Source organism: Podarcis pityusensis (genome assembly GCF_964106645.2).
Source record: "Podarcis pityusensis genome assembly, chromosome: 15".
Taxonomy (NCBI): Eukaryota; Metazoa; Chordata; class Lepidosauria; order Squamata; family Lacertidae; genus Podarcis; species Podarcis pityusensis.
The window spans coordinates 4,891,032-4,909,787 of record NC_138040.1 but is presented as its reverse complement, the minus strand read 5'-3'; the positions used below and the strand labels follow the sequence as shown (position 1 = coordinate 4,909,787).

At 45.3% G+C, this 18,756-nt stretch overlaps 1 protein-coding gene and 1 long non-coding RNA gene across 2 annotated transcripts in view; both read right to left on the bottom strand.

Moving 5' to 3' along the window:
- Positions 1-2,758: 2,758 nt before the first annotated feature.
- Positions 2,759-18,756, bottom strand: part of MED13 (mediator complex subunit 13) — a 105,807-nt gene continuing 89,809 nt past the window's right edge. The window contains exons 19-30 of the mRNA XM_080982744.1: positions 17,201-17,390; positions 15,563-16,013; positions 14,224-14,440; positions 13,529-13,720; positions 13,070-13,293; positions 12,492-12,634; positions 11,619-11,777; positions 11,338-11,526; positions 10,419-10,570; positions 9,543-9,716; positions 8,039-8,139; positions 2,759-5,981 (exon numbers count right to left, since the gene is read on the bottom strand). Coding sequence (XP_080838870.1) covers positions 5,849-5,981; positions 8,039-8,139; positions 9,543-9,716; positions 10,419-10,570; positions 11,338-11,526; positions 11,619-11,777; positions 12,492-12,634; positions 13,070-13,293; positions 13,529-13,720; positions 14,224-14,440; positions 15,563-16,013; positions 17,201-17,390 — 2,325 coding nt within the window. The 3' untranslated portion in view covers positions 2,759-5,848. The remainder of the gene's footprint in view (positions 5,982-8,038; positions 8,140-9,542; positions 9,717-10,418; positions 10,571-11,337; positions 11,527-11,618; positions 11,778-12,491; positions 12,635-13,069; positions 13,294-13,528; positions 13,721-14,223; positions 14,441-15,562; positions 16,014-17,200; positions 17,391-18,756) is intronic.
- Positions 6,518-7,882, bottom strand: LOC308464166. The gene is made up of 2 exons (XR_013979911.1): positions 7,775-7,882; positions 6,518-6,941 (listed from the first exon to the last, which is right to left on the bottom strand). It is a non-coding gene; the product is annotated as an uncharacterized lncRNA (long non-coding RNA).

Sequence of the window (18,756 nt, the reverse complement as noted above, 5' to 3'; positions counted from 1 at the left end):
CAGCCCAAATCCCCTGATGATCTCTCCCAGCGGCTGCATGTAGATGTTGAAAAGCATGGGGGAGAGGACAGAACCCTGAGGCACCCCACAAGTGAGAGCCCAGGGGTCTGAACACTCATCCCCCACCACCACTTTCTGAACACGGCCCAGGAGGAAGGAGCGAAACCACTGTATGACAGTGCCCCCAGTTCCCAGCCCCTCAAGACAGTCCAGAAGGATGTTATGGTCGATGGTATCAAACGCCGCTGAGAGATCCAACAGAACTAGGAAACAACTCTCACCTTTGTCCCTAGCCCGCCGGAGATCATCAACCAGTGCGACCAAGGCAGTTTCAGTCCCATGATGAGGCCTGAATCCCGACTGGAAGGAATCCAAATGGTCCGCTTCTTCCAGGCGTGCCTGGAGTTGTTCAGCAACCACTCGCTCAATCACCTTGCCCAAGAATGGAAGATTTGAGACTGGGCGATAGTTGGCCATCGTGGCCGCATCTAAAGATGGTTTTTTAAGAAGCGGTTTAATAACCGCCTCTTTCAGCGGGTCTGGGAAGGCTCCCTCACGGAGGGAAGCATTCACCACCCCACAAAGCCCATTGCCCAGCCCTTCCCGGCTAGCTTTTATAAGCCAGTCATGTGGAGTTGTTGTTTAAAAAAACAAAGAGACGTCACAATGAAGGAAGGCTTCATGAATAATTTATTCCATTTGATTTTTTTTTAAAAAGTATAAACCTTTTTCCATTTCCTCAATCACAATTTGTACAACTCAGTGTTCATGGCATTCTGCAACAATAGTGTTTGTTCCTTATTTTTATTGTATTTTTTGTTATCATAATGTTAAATAAAGAGAGAGAGCGAGAGAGAGAGACTTGGACCATTAAATGTCACTGCTGAATACGAACTTAAGAAATCTCCTCTTCCTCCCCCTGTTAAAGTGACCCAGCTTTTTAAAAGAACATTTATGAAACCAACATGTCCAGTAACGATGCCACAACTTTTAAAACGCAAGTAAGTGTTTCCAAGGTTCTCAAATCCAGTTTATTTGGAAAACCTACTAATTATACATTAAAACTTTCCTGAAAAGTTTGACCCTGAGGATTAACTTTTTCAAAGTGAAATTTTACTCCTTTAGAAACAGATGCAAAGAAAAGGGTATTTTCTATATGTGATTTGGGATCCTTTGAAATTATTTTCAAAGGTGATAACATTTTGTCATCTTGAGAAATTTATTATTATATATCTATTTAGTGTCAGGACAGCTAATAGCAGAATTGGCCTAATTGACAAAGCAAGCTGACAAGAAGGAAAACCCAGCCCAAAGCATACATGGCTAAGAATTAACAAAATAATAGTCTGTGCCAAAGCTAGCTTGTAGGGCACAAGGGCAGTTTGAATAGGATCAAAATCCGAGTGTTTTCCAGTAACACATTCTGATATTGCAGAAAAGACAAAATATGCTTCATTAAACACACCTTTGAGCTTTCTGTAATAATGCAGGGCTTTGAAAAATAAGTTACCAAGAGCAGGCAAATACAAAAAAAAGGAGTAAGTTAACTGTGCCATACAGATGGATGTGTAAGATGAGAGGTTTAAGAAACACTTGCAGAAAAGGGTGTGCATCTAAGGCCACTACTGTGGAAACCAAGCAGTTTGAACATAAGTTATAGCTCACGCTGGCTAGGTATTTGCAGAAATGCTACCACCTCAGCTGCCTTCTGACCATTCCTGTGAAGTATGCACATGCCCTGTGAACTGATAAATCAGCACTACTAATGAATTAAGAAGTTAATGAGGCCTGCAAGGCTTTCCCAACCTTGGCCATTTCATTAGTTTAAAGCTGTCCACAAATCGAAAGATAGATGCCCATGTTTCAACTTCCTAGCCTTTTTTAAAAACATTCCAATCCTTTCTATGTTTTAGCTCAAAATGAATTTTCTCTTTTCTGTCTAGGGAGGGGGAGAGACAGAGACACAGAAAGAGATAGAAACTGTGAGTTTTAGATCTTGGCTAGCTCTGGCAGGTGGCACTCTGACCCAAGCATTACTTTCATTTGCAAGATAAGACAAGACATCCTACTCTGAGCAGCATCCAAAATCGGGGTAGCCCTACACCAAGGTGATTTGGCAATTCTGCTATTTAGTGTTTTGCAAGCCGGAACACCAGTTGTGGATTCACACAGAAATCCTCAAAGCATTGTGTAGTCTGTATGGGACAAACAGAAAATTGAGGCAGAAGCCTTTGGATGGCTTATAAGGAAGAACTATTTATTACGAAGCAATACTATAGCTCAATGAGAATAAAGTTAAATAACCTTTCCATAGGTACAAGATAATGCCACGTGGGGCTGTGCTTTGATAGTTTTAACCTGAAATGTGCTGGGGATTTCTTCACGATAAACTGTTTCCAGCTGTTCAAACTTCTTTCCTCTGCCATTTACTTGAGTCCAGACAGGTCCATCAACAGCTAACCCTAACCCCAACATCCCTTGGATGCTTCCATGGCAATTAATTTAAATCTGATTTCTACTGGCATCTTATTCCCTAAGGCCAATTGTCCCACCACCGTGCGATGATCATTTAAACAGATAAATGGCAGAATCTCTGGGCAACCTGATCTTCCTGAAATGGACCTACCATGAACTTGGCTCCCTAGTCAACAACACACCGTCCATTCTGGAGTTTTGAGGACTTCTGTGCAATCTCAGTGCTACACCCAAAGTCATGGTCCAGCCAAAGTGCATTTAAGTTCCACTGGTTTAAGTGGGGAAGTTTAAGCACACATTTAAAGCTCTCCGACTGAACTCCCACGAGGCTTGGAAAGTACTTAATGCTGGCTGACTCATATTCTGCTCTAGGCAAATAATTTTAGCACCACTCTTTAGGGAGGTGGAAACATCTGGAGAGTATCTGCCGTTAACAGATACTTGAATATCAAATACAGGTGTACACAGAGAGAAAATGCAATGCAATAAACAGCAGAAATGTAAAATGCAACCCCAAATATTTAAAATTTGTATGTGACTATGTTGCACTTACTTTAAACATCAATCCCTAATTTAGGAGGCCAAGTTTTACTTCAAAAAGCTCACCCCAGGGATAAAAGAGATGCAGATCATTTTAATACCTGCACTTACATCATCATATAGTATTATGAGCACATCGAAATGTTAATCACTCTCATCTTGCAACAAAACAGGTGGTTTTTCAGTCAGCACTCTGTAAAATTTTAAGAGGAACAGGAAATCTTCATCAATTCTACTTAAGTTGCACACCAAGAAAAGTTGCTACTAGTGCTTGCTGCGGTCACCACTGATATACTCTAATTTCAAAATTTTGTTTTTTCAGAGAAAAAGAAATGCTTTCAGGTCTAAATAGGTTGTACATACTTCACATGATTTCAAAAATATCCTGAATACTGGTAATTGCAGTACTTTGGAAAGAAAGAAACTGGGTATTACGAGGGGGGTTGAAGACTTGGGATACTAGGGCTGCAATCCTAACCCCCTTACCTGGGAGTAAGCCTCACTGAATTCAATAGGACTTACTTCTGAGTAGACATGGTTAGGCCTGCACTATAAAACAGGGTCCGTGAGCCATTTTGCCTGACAAGTTGGTGACCTTTGCTATTAACAAGGCTTCCTCAACAAGTCTGCACCACTGCTCACCAAACCTCAAAAAGCGAAGCTGAACAGCAGCAGGTGGCTGGTGGTGGGAACAACTTTCCTAAGGGTCCCACTTACCCGCCGACGTGGCTGCCACTGCTGTTTCCAGGAGTGCTTCCACTCGGGTGGAATATGGTGCCCTACCACAACCTGCAAAATAATGTCCAGATTCAATATTTGTGGATGGAAACACAGCCTCAGGGCCAACCTTGCATGGCGGAAGACCTTCAATTGGATGGGCACAGTAATTCTGAAAGCGGCAGCGTGCAGATATGAAAAGGGGAGGGATCAAAGTGTTGCCTCCAGGAAGGCAAGAAAGCAACTCAAGACTGGATACATGGGTGGAGGAGGAAGACGAAGCCATCGGGTTCACAGGCAGAAGGGAGGAAGAGGTGGGAGTGGCGCAGTTCATGCCCGTTCCCTTGGCGTTTTACCATGCTGGAACCTGGATGTTTATTTCAAAAGGGGAGCCTGAAACTTCCATTACAGAGTGTCAAAACCAAGAAGAAGATTAGATCAAGAGGCCTGAGAAAGGGGTAGTGGGAAAGAGGAGCGAGAGCAAAAGAAAGGAGGTTGTTCTCTCATTAGTGGAATCAAGTTCAAACGCCAGAATTCACTGAGAACCTATTTACACCATATTCCAATTCATATGCATATCAAAGCTTAGAATCAAAACTGATTGGGTTTTCCTTATTGTGTTGGGTTTTTTTAAAGTAGTATGTATAAAGTAGCTAAAGTTGGGCTAAAATTCCAAACCATAAAAGGAGGACAGCAAGGGTAGCAGTGGCTGCAGTTTCATGGTAATTTAATCCAAACACGGAGAAGGTTGAATGGGATCCTAGTGATGAACCCCAAAATACTTGGAAGATGAAAGTGACACAGCGTCACTGAAGGGAAGGGCATTTTTAAAAGGAAGAAGAAGAAGAAGAAAGTGTCGCGATTTCATCGGGTGACACAGATTCTCTCTTGGCTAAAATGCACAGGTGGAAGAGCAGGAGGTCCTTGCAGCAAGCACACCCTCCTTGCTTGAAAAATGGGAAGAGGCCTGAAAAAACTAGTCTCGGCCCTCAACAAAAATACAAAAAAATTTTAAAACAATTTATTATTATTATTATTAATATTATTATTCTTCTTTTTTTAAATTCTCACTACAAGTTAAACCACCTAACAATATCACTTCTTTTAATATATTGCCATTATGTTAACTCTGCAAAGGTGTGATATAAAATTGCTGTAAGACCCGGTACCTTTTTTTTTCTCTTCGATTTTATATAAACACAGTGAACTTCATTACTGTACACGTATAATCTGCAACTACAGCTTAGCTGTAAATCTCCCACACACAATGGCATGGACATTTATATCCCTCCCGCCCCAACTCCTATATTCCCCCATTAAACTGTACATCAAGACCAAATACAAATTTTACTGTCCCCATACCCTCAAACCCCCCCTTACAAAAAAATAATACTCTAAAAGCAAACCTACCGCAACTTTCAATTAAGACGATTACATATATATTTTTAGACCAATTGCTTTAAAGCAAGAAGGCGGTATAAACCTTCTAGGAAAAATTTTTTTTATAAAAGAGGTTAAGAAATATAAGACAATTTATACATTTAAAAACTTACAATAAATAAGAGATGCAGGCATTTTTTTTTTTTTGAATACTAGGTACTATAATCCGATACAAGAACATTGCAGTGTTCCAAAAGCATTTGACAAATTCTGGTTTTTTTCCTTCCTCATTTGTCTTCTTATTGTCTCCATGCTCATACTTTTTAAAATATTCATTAAACATGGCTGGGGCCTATGGCTCATATACTCTTCACAAATACTGTGACGGGATGGGGTTGGGGGAGAGAGAGAATGGTTACTTTGCTACTAAAAAGATGTGTTATAATACATTTCGACTGATCAATTCATCACTCCAATCAGTCTGGTATAGGCAAAACACCAACAAAAGCAGGGGGCAGGTGGAGAATTAAACACCTGGGTTATGCAGTCCCCACCGCAAGTCAAAACCAAATAGTTGCTGGAAGTGACCAAAAATGACATTCCTCTCCCTCAAATCACAAAAAAATGACTTGCACAGAGAATAATTAACTTAGTCCTGCAGCGAAATAATCCTTTCCCTTTTTGTTGTTGCTCTGGTTGTTGTGTTTTTCTTCTCCTTGCCCAGTTCAGATAAAGATCACAGCATATTCATGATAAAGTTATACAACTGATTCAGCACCACAAAGTGAACTGGGAGACACGACCGCCGGTCCTGGGTCGCAGGATCACAGGTTAGCCAGGAAAGTGCGTTGTACTGTTCCAACACAAACCTGGGAGAAGGAAAGAAGGGAACAAGGACCAGCCAGGAAGTCATTATTGGGAAGGCTTTGCCGTTTTTCAGCACAGGTCACAAGGATATAATTTATTAACCCGCATTTCTGTTAGCAAAGGAGCTTATAGTAAGAGGCAGGATCAAAATGCTTCACTTCCAGCTACCAGGTGTATATAGCAGGGAGGAGCTGCATGTATGGGAAGGTTGGAAGTCGGCCAGGGGATAGAGTAGACACAACCTCACTCAACCCTTGGTGCAAGGAAGCCTTCTTGAGCTAAAGGGGCCTACTCACAAGAAGTGTGCACAGCTGTAGGTTTTATTCAGCTAAATCCTATTCAGAAATAGACCCAGTGAAATGAATGAATGTGGGGGTCTTTAATGTTTTGAGATATAAAGATATATGTGTCTGCACAATACACACACACACACACACACACACACACACATTACCTGCCCTATTGGTCTTAGTCCATTAGTAAGATAAATTATGAGAACAGCTTCATAAGACAACCTGAGAATTTCTCAGTGCTGAAAGATATACAGTGGTGCCTCGCAAGACGAAATTAATTCGTTCCGCAAGTCTCTTCGTCTTGCGAGTTTTTCGTCTTGCGATGCACGGTTTCCCATAGGAATGCATTGAAAATCAATTAATGCGTTCCTAGGGAAACCGCCTTCAGACCAGGTCCGGGGACAGTCTGTCCCCGGACCTCTTCTGAAGGCTGGGGGGGGGGGGCAAGGGCTTTTCTTCCCACCCCCAGCATTTTAAAAAACCCCGGGACAGCGGAGGACTTCTCCGCTGTCCGGGCGATCTTAAAATGCTGGCGGGCGGCATTTTAAAATCGCCCCGGGACAGCGGAGGACTTCTCCGCTGTCCGGGGCGATTTAAAAGCCCCTGGGAAGGCAGGCAGGGGGGACAAAGACTTTTGCCCCCCGCCAGCCTTCAGAAGAGGTCCTGGACCTCTTCTGAAGGCGGGCGGGGGGCGAAAGTCTTTGCTCCCTCCTGCCTTCAAAAGCCGTCCGGGACAGGCAGGCAGGGGGGAGCAAAGACTTTTGCCCCCGCCCGCCTTCAGAAGGTGTTCCCTCCCCCCCCCCCCGCCCGGCTTCGGAGCACCGTTCCGAAGCCGGGCGGCGGCGGCAGGTCTTCCCTCCCCCCCGCCCGGCTTCGGAGCACCGTTCCGAAGCCGGGCGGCGGCGGCAGGTCTTCCCTCCCCCCGCCCGGCTTCGGAGCACCGTTCCGAAGCCGGGCGGCGGCGGCAGGTCTTCCCTCCCCCCCGCCTGGCTTCGGAGCACCGTTCCGAAGCCGGGCGGCGGCGGCAGGTCTTCCCTCCCCCCCGCCCGGCTTCGGAGCACCGTTCCGAAGCCGGGCGGCGGGGGGAGGTCTTCCCTCCCCCCGCCCGGCTTCGGAGCACCGTTCCGAAGCCGGGCGGCGGCGGCAGGTCTTCCCTCCCCCCCGCCCGGCTTCGGAGCACCGTTCCGAAGCCGGGCGGCGGGGGGAGGTCTTCCCTCCCCCCCACCCGGCTTCGGAGCACCGTTCCGAAGCCGGGCGGCGGCGGCAGGTCTTCCCTCCCCCCCGCCCGGCTTCGGAGCACCGTTCGGAAGCCGGGCGGCGGCGGCAGGTCCCCCCCCCCGCCCGGCTTCGGAGGAGCCTTCCGAAGCCCGGCGGCGGCGGGAGGAGGTGTCCCCGCCCAGCCGCCAGGCTTCGGAGGAGGTCCGAGGACAGTGGGGAAGACGCGCTGCGCTTCCCCGCTGTCCCTGAGATTTCCCTATGGGCTGTCGTCTTGCGAAGCAAGCCCATAGGGAAATTCGTTTTGCGAAGCGCCTCCAAAACGGAAAACCCTTTCGTCTAGCGGGTTTTCCGTCTTGCGAGGCGTTCGTCTTGCGGGGCACCACTGTATTAAAATAAATTCAACGTACTGTGCCGTGTAAATGAGCGTATAAGCAAGAGAAAAGCACCGGCAGATTGTAGCAAACTGAATGGCTACAATAGCAGAACCGCACCTTTAAAACAACAAATCCTGTATTTTGCATGCTCTCACACACAACTGATGATCATACCTGAGGACATCGGAAGTTTGATTCGAGTCAAGAGGGTGGGAGTGTTTACTGTGAAGTAGCTCGTCCGATTGCACTGAAGGCACATGGAGGTGCAGAGAAGCCTTTAAAAGAAGTCAGAACATACAGTAAGTGTTTATTACAATGCTTTAAAAGAGAGGGAGAGAGAGCTAATAATCAAACAAGAATTCCTCTATAGGGACAAAGTTTAGAGCATAGCTCTGTGGGAGACCCTCCCACCAGCGACTGTCCCCACAGTAAAAGTCCCCCAATCTCTATAAACCCTGAACACACACACACACACACACACACACACACAGAGTCTTTTCTGGGTTTTGTTTCAATCTCATCCTCTTCAACCAAATGCAGAGGAATCCAAACAACCCCCCGTCCCCAAATTCTCAAAAAAACAAGGTATAAAACAAGGAATGCAATTGTAACCAAGTTTATACTATCACTCACTACATTTACAAAATGGGATGGATGGCCACAAACAATTAGCCAGGGAAGGCAGAGGACAAAGAAATGAGCCAGTGAATAACTTGTGGGAAAGTAACTCCTCCACATTCTTGAACACAACAACTTCCCCCTGCTTCCAGGCAATCCCCCCCCCCCAGGAGAGGGCAACGTGTAGTTGCTCATCCTTGTCTCCTGGGGCAGAAGTTGGGTGCTCTCTCTAGTTTTAGCAAAGCCACCCACTACTCAGTTTGGAGCCGGGGAACAGCCTTCTGCTGGTCCCCAGAATTGACTAGAGAAGCACCTGCTCATTGCTGCGTTCAGAGCCAGGGATCAGAAGAAGTCTCGAGCAAATCCTGAATTTGGGTTCGAAAGCGCAGTGCCGGAATGCTTGGCTGAAAGGAGAAAGAGCATCTTTCCCTCTCTACAGCTCAGCAGCGTAGCTAGCTGCTCGGGCGCCCAGGGCAGCGCAAATGACCTGCACCCAGGGGCGGGGCAAGCCAGGGCAGAGCACCTTGCGCAGAACCTCCACTGAGTCCGCAAGCCCTACGTTGTCATTTTGGGCAGCACAGAGCCTGCAGGTGCCCAAGTCACCGCGTCACTCCCCAGGAGAGCCATGTGGCTTGGGCACCCTGCAGGCCAGGCCCTGCAGTCACCCCCCCCTCAGTGATGACACCCGGAGCAGCCCGTACCCACCGCATCCCCCTTCCTACGCCACCGCTGCAGCTCACACCTTAGTGGGATGCATCTCTGAAAGTTTTTGTCCACCAGTGACTCCTCGATGCTGTACCTGCCACTTCCTTGATCAGGCAGGCAGGAGACCCTGCTGCTTTGAACGAAGTAGTTGGCTGTTAAGTGCAGACATAAGTCTTTCCAGCTGACTTGGTATATACCGAATGCCCGCCTACAAGCCCACGTTGCCGCTACTGCCCCCCTCACCCCGAAAAGCTCTCCTGAAACTTACATAATGATACGCAGCATATGTCTTTTGAAGCACTCTCTCAACAACACCAATCCCCACACCTCCCAGACTTTGCTGAAGGTTTGTTACCTTAAGAAACAGGGGACACTGATTTTGTGCTTGAGGACACGCCGACCAAAACCAGTCAGGCAACGGACCTGCTTTGGCAGTTGAGACAAAGTAACCAAGGGCCAGAGGTTGCTGTAGGATGTTGGTGACTTCGTCGTGAGACTCCGTTGAGAGCAAGCGATCTGTACCTTGACCCTGGTGCGACAAAACAGAAGGTGGGGAATTGGTAAAGAGTTCACAAGGAAAGCCTTGCTGGATCAGACCAAAGGCCCATCTAGCCCAGAATCCTGTTTCCTGCCACAGCCAACCGCATGCCTACACAAGCAGGGCTGGAGTAGAGTAGGCCACAGCAGCTCATGGTCCTCAACAACTGGCAATCAGAGGGTGGCTGCCTCTGGTCCTGGAGGAAGGAGCCTTAATCCCTCAGACATTTGCCAAATCCCTTTTTAAAGCCGTCTGCTGGTGACCACCACCACATCTTCAAACAGTGAATTGAACAGATTAGCTACCATTCAGCTACACTGGTTAACACATTCTAATGTTAAAAGAGAGAGAAAATCTTCTCTCTCTTCTCACCATACTTAATGCTGTAAACCTCTCTATCTCCCCCCCATTGAAAACAAAAAAGCCCAAAACATTGCAACTCTTCCTCATAAGGGAGTTGCTTCATTCTAATCATTTTGGTTGTCCTTTTCTAGCCCTTTTCCAACTCTACAATATCCTTTTTGCTATGAGGAATGCAGAAGGCAGCACCGTATCCCAAGGATGGATTCCTTTTATATTTGGTTGCCACAATATTGAAATGGGGGTACTTGACAACCCCTGGCCATCCAGATCAGCACTGAGGCAAACACATGGTTGATTTCTTAAATACGGTTTCTTGCCATAAAACCTTACCTTGCCCATGTCACCTCCATGGGTGAAGTGGGAACTTGGTGAGTGCACAGGGGACCCGGTAGGGGATGCAGGGAGGATGTTTATAATATCAGGATCAATATCAGGATCTCCAGTGTCTAACAAATCAAAGAGCCCCATTCCATCTGCTCCATCTTGAGAAAAGCAACAAATACAACAACAAAGAGTCTGTTAACAGAGAGTTGCTATCGTTATGATTTATATAAAAAAAGGAGAGTACACAATGTATGAAGAAATTCTTTACCCACAGCTAGCATGACATTGTGGTTGGAATACTGGGCTTGAAACAGAGGGCTGCATTCAAATCCCTGGGCACCCATGAAATACACTCAGTGACATTGTAAATTTGGCTGGTCCCAGACAGCTCTTGCTTCAATCTATTTTATACACAGTTATGTTGCTTTGCTTTGACTGATACTGCATATGCATGCCAAGACACACATGCACACAAACAATTGGCTGCTGCCCATTTTGCCTGTTCCCTGTAATCATGGGTTTGAGATCTAATAGGCTGCTCATGAGCACTCTAACAGAGGACGGTGAAGGCCCAAGTTGAGGGGGGGGGGACCAGCATTGCAGATACTGGAAAGGAAGCAAAAGACTGGTGTGGCTGCAGTGAAAAACCTTATGCCTAGGAAAAGACAGACTTGTGTGTTCTGGGGGGAGGGTGCTTAAGAAATTGGGATCAGTGTACTTAAGAAATTGGGGTCAGCTAAGGAAGCCACAGGTGCCAAGGAGGATGGGGAAAGCCCCACTTGGGGTCTAGAGACAGAGAAATCTGTGTTTTGTTGGGAGGGCTGAATTTCTATCATCTACAGCCCTCATTTTTCATATCTATCAAGGAAACATTTTTATATGAAAGTATTTGAAGACACACAAACACATACACACAAACACACACCATTGTTTGTATTAAAGGCCAGATCCAAACCAGTTTCAGTGGTATAAGTTGATGATGCTACTTGCACAGATGCAGACGTGGGAAACACAAGTATATGAGTGCACGACGTATCCTGTGGGGTGTTTAGTTGGGACGTCTGCATATTTAGGGTGGTGCTGCGCCCAAACACTGAGCCAGTTGATACAGAATCTTAAAGAAAGAGAGAGAGAGATTTCGCTAAATAGTACAGCCAATATGTTTGCTTTCATAGAAGCAACAAGTGAGAAGCATTTCACAAATACCTGGCATGATGACAAAGGATCCCTGCGGTTCTACTGCCACTAAGCAGGCGCTGAGAATGCTGGGAGAATCGGCAGTGGAGATGCCACACATCCTGCACATGTCTTTCAGTCTCTTGCTAAGTGACTGCAGATTTCGGCGACTCAGCAAACAACTCCAATCTAAAGATGAAACCAGAGAGATTGGCTACCAAGGAAATGATTTTAAATGTAAATGGTGGCTAGCTGCTGTCATGTTTAGACCACAAAATGGGTACATTAAAAACTGGATGGACCACTGTATGCAAGCTTCTTTCTTAAGCTATTCTGACCTCTTTTCCAAGTGGAACAGAAAGGAAAAGAAAGCTAAACTACCTAGCAAGCAAACTGCTTTGGAAATTATTTTCTTCCATCAGTTAGTGACTGTTCACAAGTATTTCAGGTGTTAAAATTGCCAGCAGGGGCTAAATCCAAATTCTCTGCTGAAACTGAATAGGTTGCAGCTTAGGTGACAGAAAGCCCCTTTTCCCCATAGCATAAACACCCCACCCCAAAAGGAGATTGCTTCCATATGTATATAATTCTTTGATCTCAGGGGCCACTCTGTTCTCCAGACCAATAATCCTGGAGTAAGGAGTAGACTCCCCAAAAATTCATTTTGTGACCCCTGCATTGCTTGCAATAATTTTTTGTGGCATTAAGGGCTTCACAGTTCTAGAGCATGCATGCCTATTCACATTTATATATTCTATCCAAAATGAGTGTGTGCATTATGTACATTATTAAATGTACCATTTTTGTCCCATATCAAGCATTTTGGCAAGAGAGGGGACAAACTTGCACAGAACGCTGCATCTCCATGGGTGACAAATATCTTTAGAGATGCTTCCATATTACCTTTTAGCTCCCCATGGCCTATTCTTCCAAGACGTCCTATTACAACTCTCCAAGGCAACGAACTCATCTGCACAAGCCCCAGGCACCATTCCCAGAGTTTCTGAAGACCAAGTCTGCGAGCAGACCCCTTTTTCCTACGAGCCCTGGTGGGAAATAAATATTCACTAGTAAACAAATCCGTGAACATACCTTCCAGCTGTTTTGACTGCTCCAAAAGAACATTTAGACACTGTTACACTTCAATATTTGGGCAGCCAGGGTCAAGACAGGGGAAAGATTCTGTACATGTTCAAAAGGTGCAAGATACAAGCAGTAAATCAATGCATCTACTCCCTTGTTATTTAATTAGTTATATCCTGTTTTTGAAAATGAGATGCTTCTAAAAAAGCTTTAAAAAGTAAGATTAGGCACAAGTGTGTGTGTGTAAAATCAAACACCCTTCAAACATGCAGTAAAAACATTATCAGCATAAAAATCCATGAACCATTAAGTGAATCATAAAAAGGTTTCCAGGAAAGAAAGTTTCTATAAACTTATCTAAATACAGGAAATGACTTTATGAATTCCACAGCCCTTACCTGTTAGGTACATCAATGTTGATAATGCAGGTTTCCAATAGTTCTCCATATAAATCTGTGCACGATGCAAGAAGCCACCTTTGATCATGAGAGAGACAGTAGCCCACGAAAAGCACATTGTATTTCTGCCCAGCCTCTCCAAAGGTTTCTCCCAGCTCTGTCTGTTTATCTTTGACAGGAGCCAATATGAAAGGAGGGGCATACAGCTTAATACACTCTGGTCTCTGCAAAACACACACAAAACAGAACACTTAAAACCACAGGATTACTTGTCCCACAGAGTAGCAGATCCCCATATAAACAAATGAAACAGAATTGTGCGCATGCGCACAGCATCAGTTTTGCCTGAGGGATAGGCACTCACTCACACACTCACACTATTGATACGTATCTCATTCTGCCAGGGTTTCTCAGAGGTTTACCAGATTTCATGCCAACCAACTCATGGTTCTCACTTACTTCTGGACTCCTGAGCGCCATCTCCATTGCCAAACCTGGGCCAAACCCAGTTAATGTTTTCACATTGGTCGACGTTGGGAGTGGCCTCCGGCATTGCGTGAAGGCGGAGAATGCCAGCGATTTTAGATGCTGAGTGTAGATCTGCCTGTCTTCATTCTTGACTGGTTGTAACAGATATTGACAAGGAACAAGCTAAGAAGGTCAGAGAGGGAGGAAAAGGTAAGTATACACTGCCCAATCTGATACTAGTATAGTGAAGCATTAAGACAGGAACAGCCTTCATGCCAAAAAAAAGTAGCATTTGCACCAGTTTTGACTCTGGGCAACATCCTATCACAATATCCTGTGCAACCAATAATAAATCAATATAATAAACCAGGACACAGCCATGTGCGTGGAATCATAGTATCACAGAGTATAGCTCACAAGATGAGGTCAACATCAATGACATGTTGGTACTTTCAAAAAGAACTAAGCAGCCAAAGCAATTTATTTAATTCTCTTGTTCTGACCTGAACAGCATTTGAGTTAGGAACATTAAAGCATCACACAAACCACACAAAGCCACTGTAGAGCTAGGGCAGGTTGTAAGTCCAGCCATCGGAAGGGAACAAGGCTTCTTCCAAGGACTACTGTGGGCAAACACCTTAAGCAACAGGCTGCCTTTGGCTTCCCACATCACAGCATCAGCTTACCTGAACAGAAACAATGTTTCTGATGTTAGTAGGGAGATTTTGGATCATTTCAAGAAAGCAACGGAGAAGACCCAGAGTCCACACGCTGGAGGAGTTGCCCTCCTCTTTCTTCTCATACGAGAAAGGGTCAACAATGTAAACTACGATGGCAGGTGGGTAGGTGACTGCGTGGGAATCGCCGTCAGTGGGGACTCCCACTTTGTCGCGGTCCATAGTGCTGGAAGCAGAAAGCAAGCAGACATAAGAAACAGAAAGCTTCTTCCTTGTATGGGCCGTTAAGTGTTAAGACTGTGTTATGTGTTCACAAATTATCTGACTTCTTTTCACCCAGCAGAGAAAGACTCCCATCTCCCCTATGCAGTATTTTAAGGGGAAGCAGTCTTTGCGGCTTTTGGGAGCCATCAGTATCTTTGCGGCATCTGCAGCTAATATACCTTCCCCATCAATTATCTCAGGCTTATCAGAGCACAGCAAACACATTACTCACTAACAAAAGGGGCACAAAGGTATTAGGCACTCCTGGCACCAAAGGGTAAAAAATTAATGCAGGCATCCTTCAGAGATGAGTAACCATTGGTACAATTACTCACACTGTGGTTCCTCAATTTTGATCAGAAGTTTGCTGGATTTAACAAGAGTTGGAACACTTGACGTGGAAGTAGAAGGAAGCCTAGGGAATTCAATCTTTGCAAATTCCACAAAAATTTGTATGTGTGGTACTTTGCAAAGCAGAAGAGAACAGGCCTTGTCCCAAGGGGCTTACAATCTAAGGCACTGGAATACTTTCAAAATTTAGCAGCTCACGTACAGTCCTTGGTTGATATCGGAGACTGTCATAGCACAGAAGGATACACTTTGATCTGTTTGGGCCAAAATGCTGCTAGCTACAAGTTGGAGCTCAGACAACTGCCTTACTTCTATAGTGTGGTTTTAATGACAGCAAGGACACCTGTTCAAGAAATCAGATTCCTGCAAAAGGGATGCCAAACTGGTGGCATATTTTCTCTCATCTTACTTGGAAGGGAAGTTCCAGCAAAGTCCCCAATCACCCCATTTTGCTTTAAGGATAAGAACCCAGCATGGTGCAGAGGTCAAGAGTGTCAGAATGAGACTTCAGAGACCCAAGTTCAAATATCTATCCAACTATGAAGCTCACCCGGGTTACTTTGGGACAGTCACCATTTCCCAGCCTAAACCTACCTCACAGGATAGTTGTGAGGATTTAAAAAAAAAAAATGAGGGGGAGAACCATGTGTGCCACCTTGAACAACTTGGAAGAAAGGCAGGATACAAATGGAAGTGAGTACATTAACTGATAATTCATTCTTTGCCGTGTTACCTCTCTGAAACTTCTGAGTGCGGCTGCGGCGGGACTGATGGGGCTTCCCCCGGTATCGCTGCGGATGGCGGCTGTTGCTGCTGTGTCCCCGCCTGCCCATTCTGGACTGTTGCAGACTGCGTGGAGAGGGAGGAAGGAGTAGTAGTGTTGTTCATGCTGCCAAAAGGTGGAAAGGATGAAGGTTTGTTCGCGGAAATCCCACCGCCTGAACTGGAAGAGGAGGATGAAGTGGCAGTCGTGGTCATGGTGGAACTGGCCGTGGTAGTGGCAGAGGTGATGGCACTGTTTGAGTTCATTGGGACAGCATTACTGGGAGCAGACGAAGGGGTGGATGATGGAGTAGAGCTGCCTCCAACCTGAGGCGGGACAGATGTAGGATGGCTGGTGGGAGGAACTAGGCTGGACTGAGAAAGCAAGGAATTGTCCAATGGCTGTGTAGCAAGGTAAGGACCTTAAAACAGAAAAGGAAAAGAAATTAACCAAACCTTCTGCTTCTGCATTAATGAAACTTGACAGAGCATCATATTCATTTAGATAGAGAACCCGCCAAACTCTAGGTCCTTCACAGTTTACTACACAGGGGAAAGAGAAGAGATACCTATTTCCTGGGGGATGATAACCTTCCCTGAAATTATTATTATTATTATTTATTTAATTTGTTGAGTCGCTTTATCTTGTCCAGGATAAGCCGAAATGATTTACAACCAAACCAAAGGCAGTCTACCAATCTTCCTTTAAAACACGAAAGTGCACCAGAGCGTCAAAGGTTTTCTAGGTTGAATTCTCAGTTCACACAGAACACCTGTCAAACTCAGCAGTGCCCACAAACTGACTTTGCATCCATAAACATGACCAGGGTTTTTTTTCAGCCAGAACTCAGTTCCAGCACCTCTCAGGTGGGCGCCATTGCCATTATGTGAGAACAAGATTCATGGTGAGTTCTGGCACCTCTTTTTCTAGAAAAATAGCACTGAACATGACCACAAATGCTTGGCATAGGTCTGGGGGCTGGAGGGTTTGGGGGTGGAGTAAGTAAAGAAATAGATGTGGAAAGAGTTCCCCAAGAGTAGAAAGTTAGAGTCAGAGGCCAAGGCGACTGCTTCATGTTTTTGGCTCCTGAAATATGATTGACTGAAACCCCCAACAACTACTTATGGTTCACTTAATGTAACTTTGCACTAACAAGATCAAATTAGATTTCCAATCCCTGTAGCTGGACAGAACATTCTGAACCCTAGAAGAAAACATAGCTTCCTCTGTCTGATTTAGCAACCCACCACTAATATGCAAATTATATGGGTCAAGGAACATGGACAACTTGCACTGTACCAGATCGGAATTACAGTATGGGTAACTTCAAGTATGGGAGCTGCATTTTTTGCATGCCAGCATCTCATCAGCAACTCTGTTCCAACCACTTATGTATTGTATAACCACAGTGAAATATTTTTACAAGTGACGGCTTTAGGGCAGGGATAGCCAACCTAGGGCTCTCCAGATGTCGCTGGACTATAACTTCCAATATCCTGGACCAGGGGCTATGTGGACTACAATTGATGGGGGGTGAGTCCAACAACACCTGGATGGCACGATGTCGGCTATCCTTGCATTAAGGGAAGAAAGTGGGGGGAACGTAACCCAAATCATATCTGCAGACTTGAGCATACAGTTTGAGTCTAGAAAATGATTCGCTGTTGGCGTGAGCTGCCTGGGAGAACCACTCAGCGACAGACTTCTCAGAAAGTTTGGTTGAAGCAGCAGATCCGACTCTCATGATCCCGTCAGGCAACAGTTTACAGATGGGTCGATGCTGGCCAAGCCTGCAGGACTGCAAAAGAAGAAGCAGGAACCAAACATGGTGAGTGGACAAATATTTTGACAAGTGGACCGCAAGTCTAACATATGGGACAGTGTCGCTTTAATGCACTGGGCAGAAAACCACGAAGCCCACAGCCCCTCAATGCATTTTTTTTGGTTTTGGTTTTTAAATGCTCTTTATTAATTTTGCACATAGTTTAGAAGACAAGAAATCTCAATGTAGTTTTGCCTCCAGAAAGCAGGCAAGAGTACCCAGATCGGTATGCCTTTTCCAGATCCATGGCATTCACTGCTCCTGTCCCAAAAGTGCCCAAATCTGGAATCTTTGTTGACAAATAGCAGCAAAGAGCTTCAACTAAACATTGCAGCTTTTTGCTTTGATGCAGCTGTCGAATCTCCCCCAGAACTTTCAAGCTGTTCAACAGTGGAGCAGTCTCCCTCCGGAGGTTGTGGACTCTCCTTCCTTGGAGGTTTTTAAGCAGAGGCTGGATGGTCATATGTCATGGATGCTTTAGTTGAGATAATGGGCGCAGCCAGGATTTGGGGGGGGGGGCAAAACAGCTGTTTGTGACATGACTGGTCAGTTAGTTAAGTATTTCTATTTACTTACTTGATTTAGGGGGGTCTCCCTGCCCCCCCGCTACACCTATAGTTGCGATTCCTGCATTGCAGGGGGTTGGACTAAATGGTCTTTGGGGTTCCCTCCAACTCTACAATTCTATGATCCTCAAGCAAGAGACTGCAGAGTTGACCCCCTGAGGTCAGTCATCGTTTTCTGTTATGATCGTAACAGAGAAAATTGTTTCCCAGTTTCTTGTGTGAATCTGCAATCTGTACACATTGAGGTTATTTTAATGTCTTTTTATCATCTTGAGTTTTGTTCTGGCTCGCAGCCAAGGCAAATAAACTTGGACCTGAGGAGTAAGTACCACAGCTCCCTGCTGCTGCCTGTGCTGCAGATTAGCAACCCATGGTATAAATTAAGCTACAAGGCATAACGTCATGAAGCTTGCCACAAAAAGATGCCTATACTGTTCTTCCAGGGAGGCTGCCATGTTAGAAGGCTGCAGCAAAATCAAAAACTGTTGTTTTGGACATTTTTCTTATAAAAGACATGATTCAGTACCCTTATATGTTTGCCCTACAGTTTATTCAACAGTATCCATAAAGTTTAATAATCTCAAGCATTTTGGTTGCCGGTTAACCCACAAAAACAGTGGATTACGGGGTTTTTTAAAGTAGCCTCATGGCACCCAAACAACAGCAAATTAGTGGGCCAAAGCACACTTTGCCTGATGGATACCAAGTTTCCCCCAACTATAGATAGAAGGAGGGGAGACAAAATTAAGTCAGAAGACCTAGTATTAAAAAAAAAA